At 49.5% G+C, this 23,825-nt stretch overlaps 2 protein-coding genes across 6 annotated transcripts in view; one reads left to right on the forward strand and one right to left on the reverse strand.

The window, feature by feature from the left end:
• The window catches only part of LOC133354365 (uncharacterized), a 40,848-nt gene extending 17,823 nt beyond the window's left edge, over window positions 1–23,025 (forward strand). Inside the window, exons 4-9 of the mRNA XM_061571148.1 lie at window positions 553–862; window positions 1,864–1,911; window positions 2,943–3,053; window positions 16,424–16,448; window positions 19,754–19,860; window positions 21,102–23,025. Of these exons, the coding sequence (XP_061427132.1) occupies window positions 553–862; window positions 1,864–1,911; window positions 2,943–3,053; window positions 16,424–16,448; window positions 19,754–19,860; window positions 21,102–21,184 (684 nt within the window). The 3' untranslated portion in view covers window positions 21,185–23,025. The remainder of the gene's footprint in view (window positions 1–552; window positions 863–1,863; window positions 1,912–2,942; window positions 3,054–16,423; window positions 16,449–19,753; window positions 19,861–21,101) is intronic.
• Window positions 7,270–13,813, reverse strand: LOC133354369 (zinc finger protein 800-like). Of its 5 annotated transcripts, none has more exons than XM_061571153.1 (7): window positions 13,379–13,813; window positions 12,167–12,287; window positions 11,321–11,360; window positions 11,127–11,143; window positions 10,551–10,640; window positions 9,363–9,500; window positions 7,270–8,864 (listed from the first exon to the last, which is right to left on the reverse strand). In XM_061571153.1, exons 1-7 carry the CDS (start codon window positions 13,472–13,474, stop codon window positions 8,317–8,319), a joined length of 1,050 nt encoding a protein of 349 aa, XP_061427137.1. In that variant the 5' UTR covers window positions 13,475–13,813; the 3' UTR covers window positions 7,270–8,316. The 5 variants fall into 5 exon arrangements, with proteins under 5 accessions (XP_061427137.1, XP_061427135.1, XP_061427139.1 ...); XM_061571151.1 differs by having other exon boundaries at window positions 7,270–8,867; XM_061571155.1 differs by lacking the exons at window positions 11,127–11,143; window positions 11,321–11,360 and having other exon boundaries at window positions 7,270–8,867; window positions 12,167–12,284.
• Window positions 23,026–23,825: the final 800 nt, after the last annotated feature.

A 23,825-nucleotide genomic window follows, 5' to 3' on the forward strand; every position in this document is an offset into this window, starting at 1 on the left:
TCCGGTTTTTTCCATACACATTTTGAATCAACATCACGCGTTTATATTGGCTGCAACAAATTTCCACCTGATTTTCGTTGAGCTATCGTTTGTGATAGCCAGGTCGCTTTTTCAGAAGAGCTATGTATACCTCATTGGGCCTTACCTGGTCAAATAAAAAATAATTTTCATTTGAGTATAGTGTCAAACCACATGCCAACATTGCACGTGTTACTGCGCATGGTCTGGATGGCACGAAGCATCGTGGTGAGTTGCGGGTCGGATTTGACAGAAGACCTCTTGGCTGTTGGAGCAAAGTACGATGAGAGGGGAAAGGTGGCGGGAGCACGTGGATGACAGGTGGGGCGGTGGGCGTGGTTATGAATGATGAGGGTAAAGACGATTGCCATTGGCACGTTCAACTCACGCGTCATAGGAGAAGCTGGGGGGGCGGCTTTCTCACTTATCATGGCTACTCGAGATGATGACGGCGACGATGTACGTTGAACTTCTTTCGCAAGCTACGTAGCCAACCGTGCTCATCGATGACGACGATGATGTTCACCTCGCCAGGCCCTTTTCGACATTAAACACCACCACTTCATCCCGGACAACCATCGGACGAGCTTGGGACGCAGCGACGACGGTTCGAGCCTCACGCTCTCCGTGCGAAACCTGCGGGTGTCCGACTCTGGCCACTACTGCTGCGCGAAACGCGTCCACCGCCACGGCCACCCGGAGGTGCCCCACGCGGGGACAAAGGAGACTCACAACGGCACCCAAAAGCCCCGCGAGCGCGACGCTAACGCGGGCTCATCGCCGAGACAAGACGGCGCTCACCCCTACAACGTCCTGAGCGTCACGGAGCTGCTCGTCACCCAAGGTGGGGCCCAGCAGGTCCGCGAGAGGTGGCCGCGACGAGGTGGTTAGGCGACTCAATCTGTCGCCCGCCCAGGCCGACGTGCGACGCTGCCGTTAACGCTCGTCTGCCGAGATGAAATTGAGGTGTCCTTATACGTAGAGAATTGCAGAGCTCGGGTAACTTGGTGGCGCCGGCTCACCACCGCCTGGCTTGCCTTCCGGCTTTTTTCCGTCATCCTCGCCGCAGCAGCGGCAGCTTTTGGATGCTCAGCCGTCGAACAAAGATGGCGGTCGCCGCATCTCATGGTGCTTTCAGATGCACTTCCTGCGGCCGTCTGGAACGCTCTTCCTTCCGATATTAGGAAGCCGCTGGAGCTATGCACTTTTAAATCATCGTCTAGATTGACAAACTCATTTCTTTAGAACTGATTTTTTGTGTTTTGTTTGTTGTCCCCCCCCCCGCGCACCTCCGATTAGTGTGGTTGGCTACGTGCGGTGCGATAGAAGTTCAACATTCACACACATGCATCCATTGTCTGTGGTTTCTCAGCGATTGTGAGATGCAGTTTGCACGAAGGACGCTATATATCTCTAAAAAAATCCAATATTGTTATTACAGAGAAATGTATTATTTAATATAAAATTTTAATCGTGCAAAAACTTGGATTACGCACGTGACATAATTCCTTTTGTTCTGATTTCAATTCGCTTCATCGCTGTACTTTAAAGTAGCGTGCTTTGCCTTCGTCATCCAGGTGACACACAGGTGACACGCAGGTGACTCTTGCGAATGAGACTCGACTCTGACCTCATGAGTTCTCACACCTGCCTAAAGCAAACATCAACTTGAACATAAGCAAGGCTCATAATGGCCATGTCGGAGACGCTGAGATCAGCCCTCACTGAGCTCCTGAGTTTCAAGCCCAGGTAGCAGCACCCTCCTGCTAAAGCGTCTTGAGACTCAGTCATCGCCATTCCATATGCATGTTTGTGGTATTAAAGATGTGTCACTTCTCACCCTAGCGCAAGGTGGTGGAGTGAAAACATCGCCTGCTTGCCACGATGGCAAAGGTAAGCAGAACTCCTGGTTTAATCAACGCACGCCACACCAGGTACTCATTTAAGCCTGAGTTGACCTAGGGGATATGCAGGACAAGATTTACAATCACTCGCCACTGATGTACACCGTGGCTGGGAGTCGAACTCGAGAACGCTACATTCACAGCGCAGTGCGCATGCCACTACCTCTAACTCGCACTCACTCTACCCACGCATCTCCCTCTAACAGCCTTGAGCCAGTGGTGGGAATTCCACGTTAGTATGGTCGGGGCAAGCATATCCATTGGACAACCACTGTTGGCTTCCCCATAAAGTGGCACTATTGTTTATTCATTTCATCATAGTTTAGCAGAAAAAATAATTTCACTACGTCATCACTACAGCGAGAAACCTTCACAATCACAACACAATGTTGCTGCATGTCTAGATGTGGCCAAGAGACACTCACTACATGTCTAGATGTGAACACGAGACAGCCACTACATGTCTAGATGTGGACAAGAAACACCCACTACATGTCTAGATATGAACACAAGACAGCGACTACATGTCTCGATGTGGACAAGAGACACCCACTACATGTCTAGATGTGGCCAAGGAATCACCCACTAAATGTCTAGATGTGGACAAGAGACAGCCACAACATTTTTGAATTTTTTTTAGTTTCTCTCTTGCACTATGCGATATAAATGCCGAGTACGGCATCATCACTGATGATAATTACAATGATGATGAATAACAATGATGATGATGAACTTTTCTGACCGTAATCACAGTGGTGGTGGTGGTGATGACACTTGTCGGAGTGATGATGACCGCAATGATAAATTATTTCACACTGACAGTAATCTTAGTGATGATGACGACAATCAAAGTGCTGATGATGACGGTAGTGATGACGGTGTGTGGTCACAGTGGTGATGATTAAGATCACAGTGATAATGACGATGATGATAGAGACCATCATAGTGATGACCGTTGACGATCATCAAACTACTGATGATGATAGCTGATGATTTCCCCTCCTCTCGTGTGCCTTGCAGCTGATACCCGCGATGTTGTCATCGTCATCCTCATCTCCCTCGTCATCATCAGCGTCATCGTGATCGTCATCACCTGCTTTCGAGCCCAGAAGCGCAGGGGGAGGGTGATTGGTACGTGACACACGAACACAAATATCCCCCGTATAGCCTTAACAAACTGTAGGAGCAAGTGCTGTTAGCAAACACCTATGAAGGCCGGAACGGTACACGAGGGGTTGGGTGGCCAGCACCACGCCAGGCCGCCTTTGTCTCCCCAGTGGCGATGTTTACACACAACACCAGGTACTCTTTTGAGGCTGAGTCAACCTCGGGGAGGCACAGAACCGGTTCGGATAATCGTCACCGGCGTTGACCGTGAACAGGAATCGAGCCCAGGGCGCTGGGTTCGTAGCGCAGCGTAGCGCTAACCTGCTACACTACATATCCCCCCGGAGTGGATCCACTCAGGCAATCCCACGGCAACTCGTTGCCAGCGATTATCACCGGCGATGCCATTGGCCATGAGCCACTATAGCAACTTGGCTGGACAGCGGAATGGAGTGACAGAGTGACAGCCAGTCAAAACAAGCTTTGATGAAAGGTGTGCAGGCTGGATAATGATTGGTCGAGAGCAGGGGTGGGAAACCTTTTTTTCTGCCAAGGGCCATTTGGATGTTTCTAACATCATTCGCGGGCCATACAAAATTATCAACTTATAAATTTGCCTGTTATATTTTGTCAAACATTTCATTAACTCACCCCTAATATGATGGCTGGAACTGCTTCTCTTTGGCGAGGCGTGTGTGATGTTAGCTGGTATTGATGATGTTGCTACTCGCAACTGCTTTTCCAGGTTTGCTCCTAGATTTATTGATATTCGAGTCCCGCCTGCGGTTGCCTTGGCAGGTCCCGCGGGCCGGACGTTCCCCACCCCTGATCTAGAGACTGACGAGACGGCTTCAGGCCATAAAGAGAGCTTAGTTTTGCAGTCCCTTCGTTACTGGAGGGGCTGAAACTCCACTGGTCGTTGATGCTAGCCGTGACCGGGAATTGAACTCAGGCCGTCGGATTTATAGCGGCACACTCGTGTGCGTGTGTGTGCGTGTGTGAAATAAACGAAGGAGGGCAGCGCTAACTCTCGCTCGCGTGCAAGGCAGCTGGCGCCTCGGTAACGCAATCGCGGAAATTATCAAAGTTGAATGCGCCCGGGGTGACGTCGATCATGCGGTGCTGGGAAAAATATCCGCGATGTGCCTTTTTTTTGGGGGGAGGAAGACAAAAAAACCCAGCAATATATATGGATACAAAACACAGGGCCACATGTCTCCTTAGTGTGTCTCGATTATAATTGCTTGCAGAACACACGTAGTAAAAAAACAACAACACACTCAGACCTCGACACACGTGGCCGTGACCATGTAATCTCAACCCAAGTCACAGCGCCGCGGTGCGAGTTAGCATCGGGGGAGATCGCCTAATTCCCTGGCCGCAGGAAACCGTGAAGACTATCCCTGAGAGGGCTTCTGGGTGAAAACCTATCAGCCAGGTGACCTGCCCTCGGAGCTCTATGGGGGGGGGGGGGGAATGTGTGAGGGTGTGTTTATGTGGGGGGTGGTGAGGAGGAAGCTGTCGGCCACATCGCTTGGCGGTGGCGAGGTCGTAGATGGGGCGCCCGCAGAGCGGCTTCGCAGCGGCGGCATCACACAGCCATCCTCCACAGTGTTCGCGATGTCACCGTCCACCTCGCTCCTGCACTCACGAAGCTGACCTCACCGCGCTCCCATCAACTGCGGGGCTGCGGTTGGCCCTCTCGGGCAACGTTTGCGACCTTTGGCTTTCACGCCGTGACGAGTCTCGTTCTGCTGGGGGGTCACGGGCAGGGGATGGACCTTCGCTAGCTCCCGCTGTCCTACCCACGTGACTTCACCGTAAGAACCAAAGAGTTATGGATTCCTGCAGTGAGGAGAGCTTCAGATCAAGAGTGGAGTTTTTAGTGCAACCTTGGGTTGGGTTCTCTTCGGACACTCCAGGTTCCCCTCCTCCCGCGTGTGAACACGTCGCTAACTGGCCGATAACGCCTCCTTCACACATCGAGGCACCGCAAAATGCTAGAGGAAAAATATTGGTGGCGGATTCCAGGACCGGATGAAGGTCGTGCGGGGCCTGTAGCATATTGATGTTATAAAGGGGCCCCTAAATAATAAAATAAAAAGACACGTAGATGTTAAAACACAAATGTGCAACTTGCATAGGAGCCAAGAGAGCAGCAGCAGTTGCCCAACAAACTTTTATTTTCACACTCCATGGTCACCAGGAACAACTTTGTGAGCGGTAACAAAACTTAAGAGCTTCATTTTTGCCACCTCCTCCTCCCCCCGTCTCTCGTCTGTCCACACGCAAACGCGTCCGGTACTTGACGCGACCTCGCACGATATCAAATATCTCCCTCTTCATATTTCTTCATTGCCATTCTTTGGTCATTTTCAGGAGCAAAACTGCCCAATGAGAGGAGGGGGGGGGGGGGCCAAGGCAGGAAAACAAACAAACAACAGCAAACAACAGCCCTGTGGCATGGCTCAGACGAGGCTCACGCCTGATTGAAGGCTACACAAATTCGACTCAAACTTGCTTTTTTTTAAAGTTTTGTCTAAATGTTTTTTTCCCAACATTAATCGAACGTCCACGTCTCGTCATCTGTATACATCCAAGGCGTGTTAGGTCGTTTGGCGGATCATCCAACTTTTGAACGTTTACAAAACCTACGATAAAAAAACTTTTTTTTGTTTTTCTTCACGGGGAAGCTGCACGGCGCTTGCCGCTTCTCGGCGCGACGTCCGACGTTTTTGGCCCACGTCACTTTTTTTTTATCTATGTTTGGAGGGGGGGGGATGACCACAATATTAGTTGTGAAACGCACATTTTATCACCGTGTTCGGTTTCGTCGCTGCCGGGCGTGCAGGCAATGGAGCTTATGGGGCCCCAAGCGTCAGGCTTCGAAGGTGGGTGAGGGATGATCGGACAGGATGGGGAGCCCGCACTCAATTCCCTGCTCTGGGGCCCCACGCCAACCACGCTACGCCACCAATTGTACCGTCATTGGTATTGAGGAAACGTTCAACACGACCCTTGCCACCACCTTGGACAATTTCACACCGAAAATTGCAGCAAAAATAACGAGTCAGTAATGCGCTGTGATCTCTACCATTACGATTTGTTACGATGATATATTTTCTCATGTTCGTACTGCGTTGTGATAATTACGCTGTAAATATGAAAAGTTAAAGTGTGGGGCCCCCCACACGCTCTTCCGTTGCGGCAATAGGATTCAACAAAAACACAACAGTAACCACTTTTGAACGGAATAACAACGACGACGACCATGTTCCAAATCCCAGAGCAGAGATGTTTCACTCGTCGCCGGTAGCACCACAGGCGGCGTAACTTTAGCGGTTTGGTTCTTTGGGTAGGACGTTTCGTCCGAATGAGGACGCTCTTTTTCCGACAGCTCTGTTCTTCACCTGAGGACGGCTGCTTGCGTTGTGGCCGAAACGCCGTGAGAATTTTATTTTATTATGCTTCATTTTTATTATTTCCCTTCTACGTGACTTTAGCGAAAGAACCAAGAATATGATTCCAATAATTTGATGTGGCCAATCATAGCGATTTGTGTGATAACCCGTTGGAAATTGGTGGGTTATCGGGTAATTCACTCTCCCTGGCCACGTGAGTAAATCAGCAGGACTGAAGTGTTGCTGCCACCTTAGGTGGTACCGGCTTTTTCTCTCTGCACCACCGACTAGTCAGTGCAGTTGATATCTCCCATCTTTATCGAAAATCTTTCTCCGATCCGTGGTTTTGTCGAGGGCTGCGTCACCAGGAGGCCCTCAGCCAGCAGCGGAATGACAAAGGGGCTGTACGTGTGCATCGCAGTCGAAGGAAAACTAAAACCAAGTGATTTAAAGCTTTGGTGACTGCAGGGATTCAATTTCTTTGTTCTTTCGGTAAAGTCACGTAGAAGTGAAATAATACAAATATGAAAAATATAAAACAATAAAATTCGCACGACGTTTCGACAGCAACACAAGCAATCATCATCAGGTGATCACCATCAGTCTAATGGCACACCCAAAGCGTACGATACGAATGAGACGGAACATCGGAGAGACGAGGATGATGGTCGTGGGATGTTTTTGATGCAGCGCCCTCCTAGACGCTGGGGCGTCTAGGAGGGGTCGCGTGGCATCTCACGTCTCGTCTCAACACACGTGAAAGAGCACCCCCGGGGGCAGCTGTCCCCGTGCGGCACAAAGTGACTCGGCACCTGCCTCGCAAACGAGACAGCCGAGTAGTGAGGTGGGTGGGGTGGGGGATGGCGATGATGAGCTCTGTGTAATCCCAATTGAGTCATTACCTTCTTGAATTAAACCACAACTGTGGATGATGACCAATGGTGGAATCGCCTGGCGAAGTGTATCACCAAACCCCTGGCATGCGCCGTGACCGTCCCTTGCTGTCCAATGCGAGACTGAAGCTTCGCTAATTTCCATCATTGACTTCTTCGGCCACGAGCTATCCACTGCCGAGTGAGGGTCTCCCCAAGCCGTCGTCATCCCCCGCGCGACCTTGTGATTAAACCGCCCACCTTGCTCCTGCACACACGGGGCGTGTTTTTCCTCCTGTGGCCGCCACTCTGTCGTTAGCCACGGCCACGGGACCCTTTCTCCCTCCCGGCGCCGTGTCCCGCAACACGAGCCTTCCTTCCTCGACGCTAAAATCAGACGCCTCCGACCCCCACGCTCAAGTTTTTTTTCACGGGCGCTTAAATTGCCCCACTTTGCCACCACGCGTGGGGGGTGACGTGGCCCGCTCGAGAGAAATTAGATCTCGTGGAGCAAGTGCACGGACACATGCACATTACTATTGTTTTAATGCCCTTCCGTAACAATCGGTTCAAACAAGCCCGACTGCTGATGATACTTTGAATGCTAAAACCGGAGATTGCTTGTGTTGAAACAACGCTGCTAAAATCATGCACTCCCAGAAAGGCTGGTGCGACCGATGGGACGTGGAGGAATTTTTTTTTTTTTGCTCGTTCAGCTTATCGACGTAAACTTAGCGCCAGCCGCTCCGTCGCCGGCCGCCAAGGTTCACCGTCGCCGCCACTGTATTCCGCCCAGCCTTTCTGCCCCTCCACACGTGCACCAGCTTGTGGTTATCCAGGAAGGTCTTCTTGGCGTAAGCCTTCCCGCGTTCGTCGTGCTAGTACGTCGGAGCCATCGTTGTCGTCGGCGTGGTGGCCACCGACGCCGTCGTGCCGGCGGTTTCCTCGATCGTGAAGTCGTTCTGCTTTTGGCAGAGCCGCAGGTGGCTCTCAATCGCGACCAGCGACCCGCGCTTATGTTTGCATATCGGGCAGATCCACTCGAGGATCTCGGTGTGCCGCCGGGCGGCGAGACCCCAACGCCTTCCACGCGTCCTCCCACTCGACCCCGCGGTGCGCGGCGCGGAAGTGCCGCCGCACGTTGCCCTTGGTGGCGAAGCTCTTGCGGCACATGGGGCAGGGCACGCGGTCGTCGTCCGTGTCGGAGTAGCCGGTCGCCTCCCCATCGAGCCTCTCGTGCGCCACGCGGACGTGGCGCCACCAGTCGCGCAGCTGCCGGAAGCTCTTGCCGCACGCGGCGCACAAGTAGCCCGGCGAGAGTGGCGGCGACGTCTTCGGCCGGGGCCCGGCCTCCTTGGCCTTCGTCGAGTCGACGGGGGCGGCGCCCGACGGGCCCTGGCAGCCGGGCTCAGCCGCCACGGCGTGGGCCTCCTGGTAGACGGCGGCGCTGCGGTTGCTGGCGATGGGGTCCGGCCGGACGACGAAGTCGACGGGCTGCTCCTGCGGCCGTGCCGGTTCGGGAAGGGTGTCCCGGTGGTGGCGGTGGCTGTTGTTGGTGTCGTCTTCTAAGAGGGGATTGAACGCAGGAATAATAGCGTGGAACAAATTGTGAACGTGCTGTTTTTCGTTTGCAAAAATGTCAAGGAATACTTGAGACAGAATACCATTAAAAAAATATCATGAATAAATAAACGCAGCCATTAACACGTCAAATAAGATCACACTTTTACCCATCGGACTTATCGTCCTCGGAGTCAACATTTGCCAGCAGCGTTGGGTTAAAGCCGCAGACTCCGCTAACAGTTTGAGATTCTCCCTGAATCTCATCGCCTTGGTTGGTGTTTACAGCCCCTCGCCCAAAACCGATGTTTTGTTACTTGTCCAAACACCGCTGTTACCGCCTTCAAATGGGAGTCACTTTAGCCCACCTCACCACGAAAACCTGGGGGAACGTTTCGCCCCTTAGGGAGGGACGGCTACTCATCGGCACGCCTCGTTCAATCAAACGATGCTGGCAAGCGTCGAGGGGGGGGGGGGGGGGGGGCTGCCCTCGTCGCTACCTGTGCACGCGTAGGGGTGGCAGTAGAACTGCCGGTGCACGACGAGGTTGGGAAGGCACCGGAAGAGGCTGCGGCACAGCTGGCACTCGTAGACGATGTCCACCTCGCACAGCAGCAGCCGCTTGAGACGCGGAGTCCCTACAGGGAGTGGCACGGCATCGTGATGAACCACAATCTCTCCACTGCTGGATGAAGGTCTCCCCCACCCCCCCGCCCCCCACCAGTCAAGCAGTCACACCGTCTCTGAGACCAACCACTGCCTTCGGAGTAACGTTAATCGGAGTAGACGCGTATCCTGAACAGTGGCAGGAACTTCCACAAGCCGCGTGAGCCAACTCTAATTCCAATGACTCCTAGAATTCAACCCGACAGCTTTAGGGGAAGGTGAAAATATCTGGAGGTGGTCGGGTGGATCAGGGGTCAGAGCTTGAAGCCGGCACCGACAAGACCCCGGGTTTGTGTTGTTGTTCCAGGCTTCGGCTGCCCACAATTAAACCTGCCTCTTCAGCGTTGCACGCCGAAGGCCTCTGCACAGTCAGCAACGACTGCAGCCCCCCCCCCTCCCCCCGAATGTGGATAATCGATCGCGTGAAGGGATCTCAGAAGAAGTTCTGCGATACCAACTTCCGCGGCGGGCTATTCTCCGACGCAGGCCGATGCGCAGTTCCCGCGAGAGTTCCCGACGGCATTTTCTTTGCCTCAACGCCGCGACGCGACTGTCAAGCAACGCAGCTGGCAATGGGCAGCACAGATGATTGTACAGCGGACGAGAGCCAGGGCGACGCACGGTTCCCTGCGAGTGTTTAGAATGGAAACGTCCTCTCTGCTGACACGCCAGCAGCCGCAATGGAAATAGCCACCGCGGAGTTCAACACAAAGCAGTCAGCTTGAGTGATGACGCAGACCTCAATGAGTCACTCCGGCCACTCGCCTTCCTATCACTCGTCTATAGCTACTACCATGGTCACTGCTCTTTGTGAACGCCACTAGTTGATTCCTCCACCCGTGTCGGCAGCCGTCGCTCCGCAGATCACAACACACTCACTCGCCACACTGTGTCCAACCAGCTCACTGTGCGCGCGCTGTTTTGCGTGCGCGTGTGCTCCTGTGCGTGCGCTGCTGTGTGCGTGCGAGCGCCGCCGCTGTACGCGAGTGCACACGTGAGCGAGCGCGTGCGCTGCTGTGTACCGATGCGGATGCCCTCCAGGATCTGTCGGACGCCGTGCCTCTGCGTGTCAAACTGCTGCTGCACGAGAGGAGAGTCCCCCGGCTTCGTCGCTGGAACGGACACAACAAAGACGCCCCTTGCAAAGACTCGCATCTGAGTTTGCATCTAAATGAAGAATTTAGTTTGGTGGCAGTTTTGACCGTTTAACCCGTGGGCATTTCTGGGGGGGGAAATCTTAACTCAGATGTCTTTCTGGGGGAGTTTAAGGTGAGTTTGTTCAACCGGCTGAGAACTTAAGAGATCAGGAACGTCTCACGTGCAAGAGTGGACCGGTGCATTTGTCTGCCAGTAGGGGGCGTGTGTAATCCCAAGTACAGTAATACCTCGGTTCACGAACTTAATTCGTGAACTGACTCTGGTCGTTAACCGAATTGGTCGTGAACCGAGGCACATTTTCCCATAAGGTTCAATGTAAATCCGGTTAATCCGTTCTGACCTTCTTTTTTGGTTTTTGAAGCACAAAAATATGAAACAAATGACAATACATTTACTGTAGTACTGTACAGTATAGTAATGTATAAAGAGAGAACACTAACCTTGCTTGAGATGACTTCTGGCATGGAGGAAGGCAGGTGGGAGGCGGGTGGGAGACAGTAAGCACTCAAACCGGTGAACTGTACAATACAGTAAGTACAGTATTGTACAGTACAGCAGTACAGTACAGTACTGTATGTGCTAAAAAGCACACCAAAAATCAAAAAGTCACTGAAAGTGTCTTCACAGTACTCACAGTACTTCTTTCTGTGTCTCTGCTTCTCTCCACGATCTTCCTACAGGAAGTCACGACCATGTGACAGCCTGGAATTAGCATAAAAATGGCCGCGGCTCCTGTTCGTGAACCGAAGCGGAGTTCGTGAACCGGAGCATATTTTTTATGAAATTTTCTGTTCGTGAACCGAGTTGTTCGTGAACCGAAGCGTTCGTGAACCGAGGTATAACTGTAAATTATTTTCTGGCAAAATTGGACAGTGATATCAGCACACAATAGGCCTCCTCTTGAGAAAGTCGTCATGGGATCTTTAACATCCACTGTGATACAGACAGGGCATTTAGCGTTATCATTATTACGGTCATCACATGTGCAGTAATAATCAGGGCGGCCCGCCGGATTTGAACCGTGAATCTCTGCAATGAGCAGTGAATGCGCTACTGCCGCTGGGCCATGTGGAGATGACTCGGTGAATCACGGAAACAGCTTAAGTTTATCCTTCAACTCAATCGTGGGAAAGATCAGTCAAATTCAGTCATTCCAGCCAGACTCAATGTGGCAGTCCGATTGAAACGCGATTTTAGGCCTGCTAATGGCACCACAATAGTCGACTTTATTTTGTAAATGTACGAACTCAGCTTGACAAAACAATCAACGCAAGACACCCACACAGCGCTTGCAAATATCTGCACAGCGCAGCGTAGAACGCAATTCGATTTTGTATTTTCCCAAGCCGAAAAAAACCACTCCACAGACGTCCAGGAACACGCGTTTTAAGTTTGTCATCCCTTCCCCGGCACCTCTGATTAGCACGGCCGGCTACGTACGGTACGAAAGAAGTTCAGCGTCGAAATTGTCACGGGTTACCTCCGGCGCAGTGTCGCGTGGACCCCAGCTCAGCCTGGCCACCCTGGCCCCGCACGCCGGGGACATCCACCCCGGCGGCCGCTGCCACGGGCTCGTCCGCTCCCCCCTGCACCTCCTCCTGCTCCACCGCCCACAGACGGCATCGGTAGACGCTGAGGGCTGTGACCATCTAACGGCGATCAGACGTCGCGTGGACCGGCTTCGCGTGCAAAGTCACGTGTAAAGAGAAAATAATAAGGAAATAAAGAAAATAATAAGGAGGTCCCATGATGTAGCTGCTCACCCAGAGCTCTCGTTACTCTGATAATGCGTTGTATTTGAACTGTGCGCCTTTTGGCGTCATCTGCTCGAACACCATATGAGACTAGGCTCTAAAGAAAGCTGTCTCTGGTGTGGACCAATCAGTTTCAAGGACAATGCATACATTATTAGATTATTGTTTTTTGTTTGCATTTTACTGCAAGTATTGTGGTTAATGTAAGCATGGTTCCTTGCAAAAGGTGTCAGTTTTGTTGCCAGAAAAAAGGGGAAAAACCCTATTAGTATATTTTGGTACTGGCAAAGGAGGTCCCATGATGTAGCTGCTCACCCCGAGCTCTCATTACTCTGATAATGCGTTGTCTTTGAACTGTGCGCCTTTTGGCGTCATCTGGTCGAACACCATATGAGACTAGGCTCCAAAGAAAGCTGTCTCTGGTTTCAAGGACAATACATAAATTATCAGAGTATTGTTTTTTGTTTGCATTTGACGGCAAGTATTGTGGATAATGTAAGCATGATTCCTTGCAAAAGGTGTCAGTTTTGTTGCCAGAAAAAAGGAGAAAACCCCTATTAGTTGTACTAGGTTTGTTTTCTCATTCATTCGTACCTGATGACGATTGCTTGTGTTGCAATCGAAACGTCGTATTCTATTATTATTTAATGTATTTCTACGTAACTTTACTAACAGAACCAAAGAGTAAATCCCTGCAGTCACGAAAGCTTCGAATCGGATCTTCTTGGTTCTTTCGGTAAAGTCACGTAGAAGGGAAATAATAAAATAAACAAAAATATTAACAAAAATAATTCTCACGACGTTTCGACTGCAACACAAGCAATCGCCATCACCTGATGATGAAATTTGTAATAATTTTGTAAAAAATTATTTCATTATTTATAACACTTCGACGCGTTAAGTGCGATACACGAGTTTGTTGGTCACGACTGGCTTACCTCCATCTCCTGCTCGGCCAGGTAGCTCCTTCCCGTCGACTCGGGGGGAGGAGGAGGAGGCAGAGACGTCGCCACGACGTCCATCTGCGAGCTCATCGCCGACGTTGGAAGCGCCAAAATTCGCGCCACGTGCCAGCAGCAGCGGTCAGGGCAGGAAGCGGAAACGACGAATCGATTCCGAATCGATTCGTCGATTGTAGACGACGCGATTCGCGAATCGCGAAGGCTGCTATATGAGAAAAGTCCTATTACTGGTCGGAACGAAGTGGACCAGACCACCAATAGATTAATGTGTCCGTCCGTCCGTCCGTCCGTCCGTGGGAGGGGTGGTGTTGAGGGTGGTGTTGGAAATGAAAGACTACGAGTCTTTAAATCTCACAGCGTTTCTTGTCAAAACAAACACTTTTAATTAACGTTACACTAGAATACAGTAATTTTTTCTTTCACTCCTCTATACCCGGTCGATATCTCTGTACCGGTACTAAGTATTATTCCTACCAGCCCACCCCGCAGGGTCCTGTTAACTGACAGGCATGTCCAAAGTCCGGCCCGCGGGCCAGGTCAGATTTCATATGGCCCGCAGCTTCGGTCTTATAATGTGTTATTTATGGCTCGCTATGTCTGTCAGAATAAAAAAAATCATCAAACTTTAAAGATGTAATTCCTCCTTTCACCACACGGTGGCAGCACCATTCTAATGCTCTTTGGCTCTGCATCCGTGTCGCTAACCCTTCTAGAATCATTTCTGCTATGGCGACTGCAAATAAAAATAGAAAACTGGACAGTGAGGGCCGCCGCTTTCAGGAGCGGTGGGAATTACAATACTTCTTCACTGAAAATCGAGGCAATTGTGTTTGTCTAATTTGTAAAGAGACGGTTGCCTTGTTTAAGGATTTCAACGTAAAGAGACACTACGAGACTAAACATGCTACAACATACGACAAGCTAACAGGGAGTGACTGCGCTGAAAAAGTGAAGCAACTCCAAGCTGCTCTGGCATCGCAACAGCGATTATTCACGCGGGCCTATGAGTATTTTTAAATCCTTTATATTAAGTTCACTTGCTTGCTTGTGCGCTTACGACAGTGCACATCTTTCTGTCGTTTTTTAACCCACTTCCCGTGATCCAATCAAGCTGACATTTTGCACACAGACTCGTTGTGCGTGACAATTTATTTTCGTGAAAATTTTTTTCCAAATATTTTTTTAAATTTTATTACCAATTGCTTAATGGTGGCAGGCAATCATCTGACCCATAGGTGGCAGCCACCTCAAGCCAGAGGACGAGAGGACTCTAGCCGCCCGTTTAAAAGACCAATGTGGGCTGCATTGTGGCCCATTGAACACGCATATGAAGGATTTATAGTGAAAAACTTTGTTTTTACGGGTTAATTTTTCCTCTTGTCTAACACCGTTTTGAGACGAGGCTCCAAAGAAAGTCATCTCTGGTGTGGACCAATCAGTTTCAAAGACAATGCATATATTATCAGACTGTGTTTTTTTGTTTGCATTCTGACCACAAGCATTTTGGTTAATGTAGACATGATTCCTTGTAAAAGGTTTCAGTTTGGTGTTTTAACATCTTAACACCTGTTTTGTTGCTAGATAAAAGGGGACAAACCTATTCTCAGAAAGACAGAGTTCGTGCAGCTTTGCTGCTCCGCTAATCCTCCGTTGAAGGCGCGCACGTGACATTAACTTTGACGACGTGACAAATCATCCTGAGAAGTTTCCCTAAACGTTTGCAATTGTATTTCAGATTTTTTTTTGCCGGCTTTTTTGTTGTAAATCTTCACTTAAAGCTTTCGTGACCGCAGGAATTCGTATTCTTTGGGTGTTTCGGTAATGTCACGTAGATAGGTTCAACGAAATAACAAAAATAACATAAAAACGACGACGTTTCGATCGCAACACAAGCGGCCGTCAATGCATGATGACGACCGCTTGTGTTGCGATCGAAACGTCGTAGTTTTTTTTGTTATTTTTGTTATTTCTCTGAACCTATCTACGTGACTTTACCGAAAGACCCAAAGCATACTTGTGTTTGTACTTTGCTGTACCTCCAGTGGGAATAGAGATCGCGGTGTATTTCCTTCACCTGTAGCTCACTCGACACGAAGCTGCTGTGAGTTTTCCCAAGCGTCGTAACGGTGAATCTGTAACGCTCATAGCGCCTAATGCAATGTTGCCCGCATTGCGATGGTGCCCGCAATGCGATGTTACCCAAAAATCGATGGTGCCCGCAATGCAGATGGCACGGAGCACCCGACATGCCGACAATTGCTGCAAGGACACGTTGCACTCGGCGCTAATGTCATAGACTTGTGCGTCTTTCAACTCGAATTGCTGCCGTGAACTCTCGCTGCTTTTAATTGCGCGAATATTTTTTCGTGTTGAAATGAAAATGTGCAAAATGCGACGGGAAACCATGGTCACGAGACAGTGATTAAACATTTTTTTTAAACAGCGCCAGAAGTCCACATTCACATGGGATGTGATGCAGAGTTGTAAATGTCGTGGGTTTACTTTCCAACACACCGGTGTGCTGCTGAATGAGTAAAGAATTGGCACGTGTTCTGTTTACGTGACAAACCGTCACTGATTGGCTGTGTCGGGTGGTGGCGAGTTTAACCACACATTTATATTTACGCGATCTAACCCCCCCCCTCCTCCCCACCTCGATTATGGATATTGGTTGCGAAAGCTTGCTACGTGTTAGACCGACATCAGTCTGCTAATAGGGGGCAATGATTGCTATGTACTGTCCCAATAATGCAATCTGCGGTGTGATTTCATCACTGGCACACCAACAATGGGCTACTCCTTACGAATTACGATGAAGCAGGTAAGCATGCGTTCTACATGTTTTCGTACGATTATATATCATTCACTAACCGGGGCGACCGCTGGATTCGAACCGTGAAACCTCTGTGACCCATCGGTGCAGTGCCTGCGTTAGAGGGGAGATTACGTTCACCCTGAGCAACACCGTCGCATGCAATTTGCTGTGTATTGATCTCGCGTTTGCGTCTCTGTGTTTTGCAGAACGGGAGATGAGCAACATTCAGAGGTGAGATTCATTCAATATAAATTCGCTTCCAAAAGCATTGCTTTGGGCAAAATTTACTTTTGAACAGAGATGTAATGAGAAATCTTGATTCTAAACTTTCGCGACGGCAGGAATCCATACTCGTTGGTTCTTTTTGGTAAAGTCACGTAGGTATGAAATAAAATAAATCACGACGTTTCGGGCGCAACACAAGCGCCCGAAACGTCGTGATTTATTTTATTCTATATCTACGTGATTTTACCGAGAGAACCAAAGAGTATGTAATGAGAAGTTTAGATTCGTTATAAGTAGGAAGAATGTATTCGCTTATGCAAATAAAAAGGGAAGTGGTGATGCGGTGGTTAGCGCACTGCTAACCACTGCACCACCACTTACGTGGTTTGATTCCCAGCTCAGACTAACTTCACAAATCCATCTGTGTGGGGCTTTGAGCATCAGCTCCTCGTGAATGAGGTGGATTTCCACTGGGTTCTCTGCTCTCCTTCTTAAGCTAAATCACCTCTCCCACCCGCACTGCTCCCCGACATACAATGTAACTGGTATTGGCCATAACATCCAAATAGTTGAAACATTACCTGCCATTACACATGGGCAGCATCACTCCCCACTTCCGCGACAGCATGGCAGGACCCCCCTGAAAGAGAAATCTTGAGAATGGGCGAGACTTTCCCCGGCGAAAATACACAGAACAAAATAAGTAAAAGGAGATACAATGAAATTAGGGGCTATCCCTTCGTATGGGTGAAAAGTGCCCAACGACCCTTGGCGATTCAGTTCGCGAGAGGCGGTGAGCGCAGACGGCCCTCGAGAGTTGTTGAAGCGAAAGCGCTCACGTCAATAAATATTGAAAACAAGCCTGCCGTGTCTGCGGAGGTTGGGCCGGACCGCGGCTTCCCCTTCGCCAGCGACTTGCAACTTCCTCCTGCGCTGAAAGAGTACGGGGGAAGGGGGCTGATGGGATGTGGGAGAGAGATGTGGAGGGGGTGATGGGATGTGGGGGAGAGATGGGGAGGGGGTGATGGGATGCGGGAGAGAGATGGGGAGGGGGTGATGGGATGCGGGAGAGAGATGGGGAGGGGGTGATGGGATGTGGGGGAGAGATGGGGAGGGGGGGATGGGATGTGGGGGAGAGATGGGGAGGGGGTGATGGGATGCGGGAGAGAGATGGGGAGGGGGTGATGGGATGCGGGAGAGAGATGGGGAGGGGGTGATGGGATGCGGGAGAGAGATGGGGAGGGGGTGATGGGAAGTGGGGGAGAGATGGGGAGGAAGTGATGGGATGTGGGAGAGAGATGGGGAGGGGGTGATGGGATGTGGGGGAGAGATGGGGAGGGAGTGATGGGATGCGGGAGAGAGATGGGGAGGGGTTGATGGGATGTAGGGGGAGAGATGGAGGGTAATGGGGAGATGGGAGGGGGAGAGATGTGGGGGATGACGGGGAGATGCGATGTGTGGCTGTCTGTGGTTAATCCTGGTTCTCAGTGGAGTGAGTTGATCGTCTCAGCCCGGTCACCAATGACTGCACAAAACACCCCCGCTGCATGACATTTGTTTCTGCACTAAGTTTGGCTAAATTCCAGCTGTCGAGATGTCAATTTCGGTTTGACCGTCACGCGAATAACACATTACTCATATACAGAGCGGCTGAGAATGTGCTGCTACCTCATGTACTGTGTGAACAGGAGGCCACTTTAGGGAAATGCAGAAAGAGTTATGTGGATATCCACTTCTACGGATTATTATCGAACTTCGGGGTGGGGGGGGGGACGCACTGCTGGGCAAGCAAGAGTTCCAAATTGACCCTTCATCTTGTGACATTCACTAGGGTGAAACGTGGTAAAAACAAAGACGAAAAAAATAAAAAAAATGGTCTCCGGTTCCATTTGGAAGACGAACTCCGCTCCGGGTTTCCATCCCCAGAATGTCGTGACACTCCACCCCGATCTGTCGAGCGAGGCGATGCAACCAACGGTCACGATTCGGTGGGGGGGGGTGGGTTTCGTGATTCCATTCAAGAGTCGATGATGATGATGTGTTCTTCAGTTATTTTGGGTTTGCGCTCACGCACCGCTGTAGATGGTTCTACTCTGAGGTTCTTTCGGTAAAGTCACGTAGGTAGGAGAATGAATCAATAATAGATCACGACGTTTCGATCGCAACAGCAGGCGGTCGTCCTCAGGTGAAAGAGAGAAACATGCCTCTGTGATGGGGGAGGGGAGGCCGCAAATGGGCGAGAGGATGGGGATCAAATTCAAAGAGGGCTTGGGTGAGAGAGAGAAAATAATTGTGACAATGAAGCTGAGATATCAAACTTAACACAATTTTGAAATGTAATGCAACTCAGAGAGTCGGCTAACACAACAGTTAACACTTTACCTGGTTGATCAACGTCCTTCCAAAGATTGCTAAATTTTGCATCCATCTTCTCGGTTGAAGTTATGTCCGAGTCGTGTGGAAAACCTCCCCGTAGAGGCGGTTCAATCTTGATTAGAAGCTTTCGTGACTGCAGGATTTCATACTCTTAGGTTATTTCGGTGAAGTCACGTAGATAGGAAAATAAATCAATAATAGATCACGACGTTTCGATCGCAACAACAAGCGATCGTCCTCAGGTGAAAGATAGATGTATCTCTGTTGTTTAATTATTCCACTAGGCGGCAACATTGGGACCGAGATCTCCGCTGAGTTTCGTGAGGATTTTCTGCCGTCAGCCACGCGAATTGTGGCAGTAGTTCTGCAATGACCCTTTCCGCGGGCCTCTCTCTAACACCGAGCGATGCACTGCCCAGAAATGGCTCAGAATGGACAAGCTGACGTGGCACCGACACGAGTAAAAATTAGACAAATTACAAATATTAATGAAAAAATAATCACATTAAGATGGTCATCTTATGGATATGTCTGTATGTTGAACTTCTTTCGCACCGTAGGTAGTCAAACGTGCTAATCGAAGTTGCGGGGGAAGGACAACAAACTAAACACAAAAGTAGTTCTGAAGAAATTAGTTTTCAATCGAGATGAATTAAAAGCGCATCGCTCCAGTGGCCTCTTAATATCGGAAGGAAGAGCGTTCCAGGCGGCCGCAGAAGCGCATCTGAAAGCGCGCGATGCAGTGACTACCGATGATTAACTGACCTCTGGCACGGGAATATGTAATTTCAACCACTGGCTTTTAATTCACAAAAGGAAGATACACACCACTCTATACTCGCACGACCAGCGCGTACTGTGACGAGTCAGTGTCTCCCCCACGTGTCCCATCTCATTCCAAACCCCTCCTGTCCCCCCTCTCCTCCTTCTCACAGCCCCACGTCTGCACAAGTGATGTCCCCAGACTCAGACATGCCTGTGTTCGACTTCGAGTACCAGCCCGGGCTTCAGGGAGGTGTCTTCCCACGGCCAAGTCCTTTGCGTGAGTCACACGAACGAACACACGGAGGCAATGATCCCCCGTATAGCCTACACAGACTATTTGGGGCAAGTTCCCCACTGTTTTATCTCCCCTTATATGCACACGGTCCACGTTTCAGGCAGAGTCAATCTAGGGGACAGCCAAGACTGGTCTAGATGTTCTCGACTGATGTTTCAGCATCGTACTCTGTTTTTTTTGGTAAAGTCACGTAGGTATAAAATAAAATACAAATATCTCACGGCGTCTCGGAAGCAACACAAGCGTCCGTCGTGATTTATTTTTATTTTATTTTATACCTACGTGACTTTACCGAAATAACCAAAGAGTATGGATCATTGCAGTCACGAAAACTTCAGATCTGGGTTTCAGCATCAGTTTATGTATATTTATACTGGAATAATTATACGAGCTTTACAGCTCTTGTTTACAGATGTCCAGTGGGGGGCGGGTCAGGGCGTCACAACAACAAACAACTTCTTGGTTCTTTCGGTAAAGTCACGTAGAAGGGAAGTAATAAAATAATACAAATAAAACATAATAAAACAATTCTCACGACGTTTCGGCCACAACGCAAGCAGCCGTCCTCAGGTGAAGAATGAGACAATGCCAAGCTAGGAGCTTATATATAAGCTGCGTTGGAGGTGGAAGAAAGAGCGCCTTAACAAAAGAATGTGCATATGAAGAGGAATTTAGCATATACATGGAAAATGCGTAGGAGGTGGGCGGGGGGGTTTCAAAGTCATATTATGCCCATGCATTATGCAGGATCAACAGCACCAAGGGGGGGTGCAGGGATTAGCACGGCGTCTCGGAAGATGAATCCCTGCAGTCACGAAAGCTTTAAATCGAAACAACAAACAAATACAAAAGCAACGATCGTAGTGCAAAGTATAGGAAAGGTAAACGAATCACTTCAACAAAAATATATACAAAAAAAAAACGAAACTTATTTTTTATCTTACCAGGTAAAGCGCGCTCAGCTATTAGCTCATTTTTTTAGAAGCGACCCAGCCACCCACAAATGATAGCAGGCTCGGCAGCGATTCCCAGAGCCCCCCTACCCTGAATCAGTGCCAATGAAGGGAGATTCTCACTGAAGGTTAACGGGCCTCTCAGGGCCAAGGCAAAGCGGCTGAGATTAAACGAGGAGCGAGCCAGGCAGATCAGCGGGAAGCGAAATGGGGTTGTGGTCAGGAGGCCGAGTGGTTGAGTGCGAGCGTGGTGTGCGCACGTGGCAACAGAGTCGAGCCTTGATGAGGAGGTGTTCACGGACGAGCACGGCCCGGACAACGGCGCCTCCACGCTGCAACTCTACAGCGTCTAGGCAACTGCGGAGGCGACTCGATTCAACTTTTCCCGCACTTCCCCATCAGCACGGTTGGCTACGTACGGTACGAAAGAAGTTTGACATACATGCAATTCGACGCAAACGCCGGATAACTCGATGCGACTTCAGGCAACTCGGCGTCGCTCCTAGTAATCTGACGCAACTCGACACGACTCAAAGAAATCCTGGGAAACTCGGTTCAACTCCAAGCAACTACGGGGAACTTGACGCAACTCCAGGCAACTTCACACAACTTTGGGGAACTCAACGTAACTCAGCACAACTCAAGGTGCCTCTAGGATATTCAATGCAACTTGACTCAACGCTGGGCAAGTTGACGCAACTCCAGGCAGCTACAAGTGAATGATCGGTGAAATTGCAGGTCACTCATTGCATTGTTTGATAAATCCAGGCAACTCAATAAAACTTTACATGGCGCGTTGCCATTCTGTGTTACCTGATCCAGCTTAACTGTAAGAGACTCAATGCAACCACACACAACTTGATGTAAAGCTTTACAACGAACTCAGACGCACGCGATTTCGTGAAACGTTAGACGTCACAATGCAGTTGCAAGTAATTGAAGGAATCCAATGCAACTCAGGGCAACTCTGAGTGGCATAGTGTAATTCTAAGCAAATCGACAGAATTAGATTTACATGAATCCCACGTGGATTCAGGAAAATCAACCCAAGATCTGGACGACACAATGCCACCTCGGGCAACGCGTCACTTCTCCACGCAGCTCAACGCAACTTCAGGCGACTCAACGCAACTCCGAACAACTCCGAGCAACTCACCGCAACTCCGGGCAACTCGACGCAACTTCAGGCAACTCAGTGCCACTCGGGAGACAAAGGCAGCCGGGCGTAATGCTGGCGACCCACCCCCTCGAGTGGCATTCTGGCCTTCATAGGTGCTTGCTAACAGCACTTGCCCCAACAGTTTGTTAAGGCTTTACGGGGGATCTTTGTCTTTGTTTGTGTGTGTGTGCACTTGCCCTAAAAGTCTGTTAAGGATATAGGGGGGGACCTTTGTCTTTGTGTGTGTCTGTGTCTTTTTGTGAGTGTATGTGTGTATTAAGATCCTGAGCCACAATCTCTTTGTGTCTCAAAACCCCGAGTATCAAGACCCTTGAGACCTGGTCTCCCTTAGTCTGTTAAGGTAGTCTATAGCCTGTAATCTTCTTGACTTTTTATTTTAATTTACTGTAATTGCCACACGTGTTGATTTTTTTAACGATTTATACAAACCATCATTTGAATGTTTTTTTCTCAATAAAAGAAAACTAAGTGCGTTGGACAGCACACACAGCCTTGTGTCTACACTTGTGTCAACACGGTCAGCTGTTTGTGTTCAGGTTATTTCTTCCTTTAGCCGACAGATTTGTAAATGGCATTGATATACGCTTGTGGCAGCTTTCGGGCAACCGTCAACGGCAACTTTCGCGTGTTGAACGTTTTCCGTACGTCGCCAACCGTGCCAATCGGAGGTGCATGCGGGGGTATGCAATGATGAGCACAATGATTATAATGGTGATTGTGATGCTTGATGATTGTGATCACCGTGACGACGATGACAGGAATGATGATAACAACGACTGACTGCTCAAGTGACTGATGATGATGATGATATGACAACGATTACCACGAACGATAACCGGCGATGATGAAAATAACAACAACGATGATGACGATGTGTATATGCTGAACTTCTTTCGCACCGTACCCAACCGTGCCAATCGGAGGTGCATGCGGGCGAAGGACAAACAAGCTAAACACGACAAAGTGTGCTCTGAAGAAATTATATTTCGATTTAGATTTGGGTAACAAATCTGACCTCTCTCCCCCTCCCCAAGTGGCCAACCGAGATGGCAACTTCCCATCAGAATAAAAAAAACACAGCGGTCACGTGACTGTCCGAAGTTGTGCCAATCAATCACTGTTCACCGAACACGGTGAACTGCCCCCCCCACCCCCGATGATAAAGACAACAAACTCTGCCACTACAACGCCACTGCCATTCTATAACCGCGTTGCCACGGCTGACGGCTCTCGTAGCACAGGCCGTGGGCCCGCGAGGGTTTACATCAATTTTGCCCGAGAGCGCCGTGTGGTTTGTTGTTATTCTTTGGTTCTTTCGGTAAAGTCACGTATAAAGAAAAAATAATAAATTAAATAATAGCATACGACGTTTAGATTGCAACACCAAGTAATCATCATCAGGTATAATGAAATAGCGACGTAAAATCTAACCAGAAAAAAATTCTCCCCCTAAGCCTTCTTTTTGTACTCATTGACATGTACATTTTTTCTCTAACTCCTCCCTCTCGCTGCCTCCGCCCCCCTCTTGTCTATTTAAGGCCACCCCACAGAGACGATCACCCCTCTCTGTACCTGTGTTGCCCGCTGTGTGTATCTTGGTGATATCTGTCTGCTTATATGTCTGTCTATAATTTTTTTCTGGTTAGATTTTATGTCGCTATTTCATTATACCTGATGATGATTGCTTGTGTTGCAATCGAAACGTCGTATGCTATTATTAAATTTATTATTTTTTCTTTATACGTGACTTTACCGAAAGAACCAAAGAATAATTCCTGCAGTCACGAAAGCTCCAAAGTTATGGTTGGTTGTTG

The sequence above is a fragment of the Lethenteron reissneri genome, chromosome 47, assembly GCF_015708825.2.
Source record: "Lethenteron reissneri isolate LAM-NWPU_2019-01 chromosome 47, ASM1570882v1, whole genome shotgun sequence".
Classification (NCBI taxonomy): Eukaryota; Metazoa; Chordata; class Hyperoartia; order Petromyzontiformes; family Petromyzontidae; genus Lethenteron; species Lethenteron reissneri.

What these genes read in the sequence shown, in the direction of transcription:
- LOC133354369 (XM_061571151.1), bottom strand. Translation starts at nt 13,474, where the DNA reads ATGAGCTCGCAGATGGACGTCGTGGCGACGTCTCTGCCTCCTCCTCCT. An exon ending in TGGCCGAGCAGGAGATGGAG is followed by an intron (nt 12,288 to 13,378) that starts GTAAGCCAGTCG and finishes TGGGCGGTGGAG; the next exon opens with CAGGAGGAGGTGCAGGGGGG. An exon ending in CCACCCCTACGCGTGCACAG is followed by an intron (nt 8,868 to 9,362) that starts GTAGCGACGAGG and finishes ATCCCCTCTTAG; the next exon opens with AAGACGACACCAACAACAGC.